Source organism: Juglans microcarpa x Juglans regia, chromosome 4D (assembly GCF_004785595.1).
Source record: "Juglans microcarpa x Juglans regia isolate MS1-56 chromosome 4D, Jm3101_v1.0, whole genome shotgun sequence".
NCBI lineage: Eukaryota > Viridiplantae > Streptophyta > Magnoliopsida > Fagales > Juglandaceae > Juglans > Juglans microcarpa x Juglans regia.
Window position 1 is genome coordinate 34,611,144 of NC_054600.1, and position 8,655 is coordinate 34,619,798.

The window sequence follows — 8,655 nt, forward strand, 5'->3', positions numbered from 1 at the left end:
AACCCCTAAACACAATATTAAACAAGCCACAAACACAGTATAAAACAGAACAAAGACCATATACACTAATAACCAGTGAAATCTGAAAGTATCAACCGGAAAGCAAGAAACAACAGGGGAAAAATAAATTTAGTCCGGAAAGAAATATTGGAAAAGATGAAAATGTACAACCGAGAAAGAATAAATGGGAAACGAAAATAAACTATACCACCAATGAGATGAAAACCCAGAAAGTTGAAATGCCCAACGTCTTCAACCAAGAAAACCTAAACGAAACAACCAGAAAAAAATAATTAGGTATCGTTTGGATTCGAATATCAATTGAGATGAGTTGAGATGGGTTGTGAATAGTAGTGAGATGAGTTATGAATAGTAATGAGATTTGTGAGTTAAAGTTGATAAATAATAATAAATAGTAGTGAGATAAATTGAGATGAGTTGAAATGAATTGAGATGATTTACAAATACAAACTAGGCCTTAGTCTCGTTTCCAAAAGATAACAATAAACAACGAAAAAAATACTAAACGATACATTCACCAATATAAAACACCACAAATGTCCAGTTCTGAAAGTCCCAAACTAACAAAACCCGAAAAGAACTGGAAATAACCCACAAAAAATAATAAGCATTATCTTCAACAGAAACAGAAGTAAATAAAGAAAATGGAAGACAAGATAAAACCCCAGAAATGTCCAGCTCTTAAAGTCCCCAACTAACAGAACCTGAAAACAACTGGAAATAACCCACAAAAAATAATAAGTACTATCTTCAATAGAAAAAACAGAAGTAAATAAAGAAAATGGAAGACATGAGAAGTAAAATAACACCAGGAAAATGTTTCCACAAACACAACGCACCTGGAGGGAGGCACAATACGTAGAACGAAAGACGAGAATAAAATGAAAGAACTAAACATTTCGGACATGCATTGTGAGCGAATGAAAAATTTCTGCTCCTTTTAAGGTTTTAACGTGCACCCTCTTCCCAGCAACGTCCCATCACCGATGACAACACTGCAGACAAAATTACAAAATAAGATTTTTACGTTTCGTTCAGATAATCAACCCATACCTTTCCATTTCAACTTATTATTATAATTTTTTTAAATTTTAATATAAAATATAATAAATAATTTAATTTTTTAAAATTTTAAAATAATAATAATATTAAAAATAATATTTTATCATCACAATTCAACTTACTTTAACGTTCAATCACAATTTTAATTTAATAATATGAGAATCGAAAAAATAAAACATATCGGAGGGACGACGACAAGAAAAATTTTAAGAACTTACAAAATTCAATAAATAACAGTGCATCGATAAAAAAAAAAAAAAAAAAAATTGAATGAACCAAAAAAAGTAAGGAAATATAAAGTGACGAAAAAAGCCATACAAACGGACATCGATAGCCAGCGTTTATAAAAAAAAAATTTAAAAAGTTACAAAATTCAAGCAGTAAAATGCACCAACAAAAAAACTATAAATAAATTCTAAGAACAAAAATATAAATTCTATTCTAAACTGCAGTAAGATTTGATCCCAACTTTATACCGCATTTCACCTTATCGGCTGAAGAGTAAAAAAAAAAAAAATTATAAAAGTTGGTCGAACCGGCGATTTGGCACGGGAAGAGTTGGTTATACCGCATTTCACATTTTTGCTGAACACAAAAGCAATGACGTTTTTTGGTAAGAGAATTCTCGTTAGTTTGGTTAAGTTTATCTTTAAAATTTAGTTAATGTTATACTTTTTTGTATTTATTTATTTTATTTAAATTCAATTTACATATTAGATTATCTATTCACCTTTTATAAAATAATAAAATATTATTAATTTAATAATCTTTTATTTAATTTATTTTTTTCACATTTTACAGTTCTATTAATTAAATGTTAATAATAATTATATTTTAATTAAATTAATATTAAAAAATCATTTTTTTCAAAAATCGTTTAATACTAATAAAAAAAATATTTGATTAAATTCATTTAAAATTCTATCTAAATATCTTAATCACAAATCAAATACTATTTTTTCTTGGAGTGAGAAATTAATATTTTAATATTTGTTTTGAAGTGAGAAACTAATATTTTAATGTTTATTTGAAGTGAGAAATTAATATTTTAATGTTTAGTAAATTAATTGTAGTTCTCCATCTTTAACTAATCATTGTAACAAAAATTTAAATTATTTTAGAATTGTCCAATTCAATGTGGGATGTTTTTTACATCAATTACGTAAATTTTAGCCTACCTTCTCATTTGACCAAGTTAATAAGGATGTTCTAAAACTGAGTTTGGATGTTAAACTGAGTTGCGTTGAGATGATAAAATATTGTTAAAATATTATTTTTTTATATTATTATTATTTTGAGATTTTAAAAAATTGAATTATTTATTATATTTTGTGTTAAAATTTAAAAAAATTATAATAATGAATTAAGATGAGTTGATTAATCAAAAACAATCCCGATCTTAGTTTAGATGGAAACACAGATTTGAGAAAAGGCAAATGGGAGAAAAAAATAGTCTTCACGGATAGATTTTTTTTTCTTTTTATCGTACGAGCGAGAGCTGAGGAAAAAATAGTCTTTCACTACCGATGGCCTCTTCCATCATCGTCGAATTCCTCGTAAATCTCCGCGGTGGGTCTTAGTTCCGACCCACCCACCCCCCCCCCCCAAATTTTTAATTTTTATGTTTTGTAGATTCTCTCCACATGAATTGCTAGCTAGTGTCGGGAAAAGCATGCAACTCATCGATCCTTTTCCCTTCATAGCTACCGTCTTAGTTAAATTATTTTATTTTCCTGACAGAATTTAGCTAAAAAGATTGCTTTCATGTACTGATCAAAATGCACTTCTCTTTCAGATGGGTCTCGCATTGACGAAGGGCTCAGATGGATCTCTTTCAGAAGTCTCGAGCTCAGGAATGGGAAAGGAGTTGGCAGAGGTATGTACTTCCTCAAAACGATGCATTTTTTCATTTAATGAAACACATCATTTTATTAAACGAGTGTGCACATGCAATTCCCGCTCGAGAATTGCAAACAGAATTTCTCGTATTGGCAAGAGCCTTGGCTCGATGACATACGGTCAGGTTATCCAAATGAAACTTGGGTTCAAGAGAATCAAAACCCCCACCCATCCTGTCAATTTAGATTGAGGGTATTTTGGTCATTGCAGAACGTAGGGCTCCCTTTATAAACTTCTCGAGACTCACTCCCCCTTGATTAGGGTTTTTCATCTTCGCCTCCTCTGCGTCGTCGGCGTCTAGCAGTCCTCACGAATCCTGACCATGGCGGAACAGGTTCAGATCTCTCTCCACGCTCTTTCTCTTTATATCAGGAAGTATACTGTCAATTTGTGAGGTTGGTTTTCTAAGCTTGTGAGATCCCCGTTTCTGTGCGTTGCAGACGGAGAAGGCGTTCTTGAAGCAACCCAAGGTGTTCCTTTGGTAAGAAATCTCATGTCCATCCGAATTGACGGATGCCTATTGATCCGTTTGTTTGCTGGGAAAACGGTGGAAAAGGAAATTGGTGTAATTTAGAATTTGAGTATTGGAGGCTCTTTCTTTTTTCTTTAGCTTTTTTTCCACTCTCGGCAATCAAATGGGGACAGACTTGGTTTCCAATGTTACTTTTTATTTGAGAAAACTTAATGACAGTATTGTACGTAATACCATTCTGATGAAAATTTGCGTAGCTCGAAGAAGTCGGGGAAAGGGAAAAGGCCCGGAAAAGGAGGGAACCGTTTCTGGAAGAGTATCGGCTTGGGGTTTAAGACTCCTAGAGAGGCTATCGAAGGTACTAACCTCGCGCCATAAATTTTTATGATATGATTCCGCGTTGTTGATTGTCTTGGTATGTCTTATTTAGTTTCAATGATCTTGTTCCTTAATATATGGGTTATTGGTGTTGATGCGGAAGGTTTTGATATGAAATGTGTTTCGTGTGTGCATGATCGATGTGTAATTTGGGTTTTTATCTTTGTATTGGCCGGTCTGAATTGTTGTGTGCTCGATTATATGGTGTTTTGAACTGTAGTTATGTAATCAACGTTGTTTTGGATTTGAAACGTGTTTCTGTTAAGAGTTTTTATTAGTTGCATCATTTGTGATACCAAGGATTTTTATAATAGTTTTGTGGCTAATGAAGTATGCAAAAAGCAAGTGATAGTTTCTAGCTTCAGATCCCTACATCATCAATATTGCCCAGTGTCCTCTTTATTGTGACTTCCATGCTACATGACTGGTGTTGCGGTCTTTTATTTTTTTGATGATATATGATCTCACCATGGTAGGGTCCTTTGGACCCACACCTAGGGAGTATTTTCCAGATACATGAACCCACTCACCAAAACTGTGTATCGGGTAATCCAGGGGAACTCCTAGTTCGGAATTGAGCCTTAGATGTCTGAGTCTACAGCTTCTCTTTAAACCTGTCCGTCAACTACTGGGCAGCACCTTGATGTGTAGTTTGGTCGTGCGACTTTTTGGAGATTACCCTGATATAGTTCTTTTTTTTTCTTCTTTTCCGCTTCTTTCGACTTGCATGGCACATAACTGAATTGGTCTTGCAAGTTTGATCTCTTTGGAATTTTGAACTGAGATTGTGGATTATTGTGATCGTATGCATTAACCAAACTAATTGCTTAGAAAATATGGTTAGCTCTGATAGACTTGCAATTTAATGATTTTGTAACTTGGTTTCTGAAAATCATGTATATTTTGATGTTTTTTATTTCAGTTTTAGAATATTCACTTTTGCTGGCTACACTTTGCAGTTTTTTTGTTTTGTTTTGTTTGGCAGCAAATGAATGGTCTATGGTGATCTTAAATTATTTTGGATTTATACCTGTTACTCCGTGTGCAATTTTATGGGTTAGAGTGGATTTGCTGTTATCTCTTGTTTGATCGGTTCATTTTGTACATTGTTTTTTTTTTCAAATATTAAGTAATTAGATTTTCTGCTATCTCTTCACAGGTACATATATCGATAAGAAATGCCCATTCGTTGGAAATGTTTCCATTAGGGGTCGGATCCTTGCTGGTACTTGCCACAGCGCGAAAATGATGAGGACCATCATTGTTCGGCGCAATTATCTACATTTTGTTAAGAAATACCAAAGGTAAAAACCATTCACATGTGCCATTAATTTAGTTCTCAGTGCTTGTTTTGTTGTGGAGGAAATTAACTGCTTATGTTAACTCTAGATATGAGAAGAGACATTCAAACATCGCAGCACATATATCCCCATGTTTCCGTGTGAAAGAGGGAGACTATGTCACAATTGGGCAGTGCAGGTAAAATTTCAATTCTAGTTCCTGTTAATGTTTTTGCCAATGAATATTCAAGTAATTTGCTTCTGGAAGTACCTTTTGGTTGTTTGTGAAGTGAATGAAGTACTGGTTTTGGTAAATTGTATGTTTTATTTCCCAGAAAAAGACAAAAACATATATTTTGTTATCTTGTGCAGGCCTCTGTCAAAGACAGTGAGGTTTAATGTCTTGAAGGTGATTCCAGCTGGTTCTTCCGGAGGTGGTAAGAAGGCATTCACTGGTATATGAGTTCCAGCCTGCAAGGTCTCAGAGGCATTAGATTTGATGACACCGATGTTAGATTGAGTTTCTTCTTCCAGACAACAATTTTTTGTCCGTTTGTTTGCTATTTAAGTATTATATATTTGTACGACCTGTTTATGCTTGCTTTCATTCGGAGTTAATGAATTTTGCCATGCCAATCATTTTTTTTTTTTTTCTTTTTGAGATCCTTATGAAGCTTTAACATGATGTGTTGTTTTATCGTTAAGAAGTTCTTGAATGTAGTTTAGCCATGGGATTTTCATGCCTTCCAGCTGATGTTCCAAAACCCCTTCATTACCTCCCATCCTTGACCTCTTTCGGTATCAATATATGTTAACGCTTCCTATAATCAATTGTTCTAGTTACCACTTACCACCACCTAAAGGAAGCTTGGTCAGTGTTGCTTGGCTTATTTTTGAAAAGAGGAATGATGTATTTTGGGTGACGTTAATCAAGGCTTGTTATAAAGGTAATAACTAATTATCTTTTTTTAGGGGCCGTTTGAATAATGAGATGAGATGATTTTAGATAAATTGAATAAAATATTATTAGAATATTATTTTTTAATATTATTATTATTTTGAAATTTAAAAAAATTATATTGTTTATTATATTTTTTGTTGGAATTTAAAAAGATTGTAAGGATGAAAATAGATTAGATGAAATATGAGATGATTTCTGTATTCAAACGAGCTTGTAAATGATACTATTGACTATGGTGGACTTGTTTAAATTCCATCCTTATTAGGTTATGTTTGGATATTGAGTTGAGTTCAATTGAGCTCAATTTTTTATAAATAGTAATGAGTTGAGTAGTGAAGAGAGTTATGTAAGATTCATTTAAACTTAGTTTAAAGTGTGTTTGAACGTTAATATGAATTTATTACTTTTATAGGAAGTTGAAAAAGATTGTGGGTTTCACATAAAGATGTGTTAAGTTGAAAAATATTGTGGGTTTTACATGTAAAAATGTTTTGAATTGAGATGAGGTTAGTAATTTAAAAATGCATTAGATGTTGAATTGAGTTGAGTTGAGATGATAAAATATTATTAAAATATTATTTTTTAATATTATTATTATTTTGAGATTTGAAAAAATTGAATTATTTATTATATTTTGTATTAAAATTTAAAAAAGTTGTAATGATGAGTTGAAATGTGTTCAAGATCTAAAAAGTTAGATGTTTGAATGTTACAATCAGTTTAAAATTAGATTGACTTCAAGTGAGTTCAACTGAATTTTGTAACAAACGCAGTTTTAATCATCAAATAAATTATTTATTGTCAGGTTAAATTTTGTCGTGTTCAGATAATTTGAATCATTAAATAGAATTTGAATCGGTTACCAGTATTCTTATTTAGACTTTTTAAGTAATTTCCCAGTAGAGAGATGCCTAGGGTCGAATCTCTTCACATAATTTGAAATTTGACTTCTCTGGAATGCCGTGGGAACGTGGGGGAGATTGCTGGGGGCTATTGGACACGACCACCATTGTTTCCGGGTCGAATCTCGTCACATAATTTGAAAATTGACTTCTTGGAATGCTGTGGGAACGTGGTGGAGATTGCTAGGGGCTATTGGATACGACCACCATTGTTCCCGTGAGCAAATTGGAATGCTGTTGCCAGTAACAAAAAGAAAGAAAGGAATAACAATCATCCTTCGATATTATATAGCTAACTGCACTTAACTTTGGTGGCGAGACGAAGGCCAAGTAGTTCCTCGCGTGGAAAGAACAAGTGGATGAGACACCTTTATTTGTATGAGTGAGGGAGCATCATATCATGCACACTGCCGCCCCGTAACTCCAATGTAGCTTCCCTTTCCCCTTAATTTGGTTAGTAGTTCCTACTTTTGGTTTGGTCCCACCCACCAATATCTACTACTCGACAACTAACTATATCTTTATTTTTCCGGGGGGAGAGAATGTTCCACGTGTAAATAATATTCCATGTATACTAACTAAACTTTTACTCTAACATTGAACAAGATATGTATCTAAATAAATATTGGTCCTGCTGTTCATCTTTTCTTTTGGGGGGAGAGTTGGAGGGGGTGTGAACGATAGGGGAATAATAATTTGAATGTTACACCATCATTATATTATTATTATCATGACGATGAATTGACATTATCCATTAAGCTTTAATTTTTTTTAAAAAATGGGACAATCCAAAGTTAATATTAAATTACACGTTTATCAAATTAAATATAAGCGAAATAATAATGTACTATATAACATTATCAAAATTAAATTTAAAATTGTAAGACATTGAAAAAGTAGGTATATCGTTCGAAAATAAAGTCAAGATCCGATAAATTCCCCAAACAATAGAAGATATTAAAAATAAAATGATTAATTGCAAAATCAATTTTTAAATTCTATGTTTGCTTAATTTGAGTTCTCAGTTTTATCTTGTTTCAAGTTTCTTGAAATCAAAATATCAATTTCAAAAGAGTTAAAAATTGAGATAATATATTGTAAAAATAAAAAAAAAAAGTATTGATTTTTACAATTAGCCTAAATAAAATAAAAATGTTACCGCAATCCAAACACAATTTAGCTGTCCTTCACATTATTAAGTTGGCCTCATTTCACTTTAAAAAGAATATAAATTGAGTAATTCTATACACTATATTCTCATCCTATTTTAATCATACTAAGTGATATGTAACACATTCATCACCATTAGATGATAAAAAAATATGTAATAAATGATCATTTAATAGAGATAAATGTGCCAATCATATTTAATAGGATGAAAATGAGATAATAGTATGGTATATATAATTTTCCATATAAACTAGTTAAGAGTTATTTTTATAATTTTTTTAAAATAATAGATTGGGAAATAAATAAACTTTTTTAGGGTTTGGATAGTGAGATGATTTTAGATGAGTTGAATAAAATATTATTATAATATTATTTTTTAATATTATTATTTTTTTAAAAATTAAAAAAATTATAATTATGAAATGAGATGAATTGAAAGTATTTCTATATCACGAAACTTAAAAGTTCTTATCCCTCAATACCCTTCCTACCCCACCCAACCACTATGTA

The 8,655-nt window shown here is 31.7% G+C and overlaps 1 protein-coding gene across 1 annotated transcript; it reads left to right on the forward strand.

Moving 5' to 3' along the window:
• The first annotated feature begins 3,188 nt into the window (after positions 1-3,188).
• LOC121259363 (40S ribosomal protein S11-like) lies at positions 3,189-5,759 on the forward strand. Its single transcript, XM_041160924.1, has 6 exons — positions 3,189-3,316; positions 3,423-3,463; positions 3,712-3,812; positions 4,992-5,136; positions 5,222-5,311; positions 5,485-5,759. The coding sequence occupies exons 1-6, from the start codon at positions 3,305-3,307 to the stop codon at positions 5,573-5,575; spliced, it is 480 nt and encodes a 159-aa protein (XP_041016858.1). The 5' UTR covers positions 3,189-3,304; the 3' UTR covers positions 5,576-5,759.
• Positions 5,760-8,655: the final 2,896 nt, after the last annotated feature.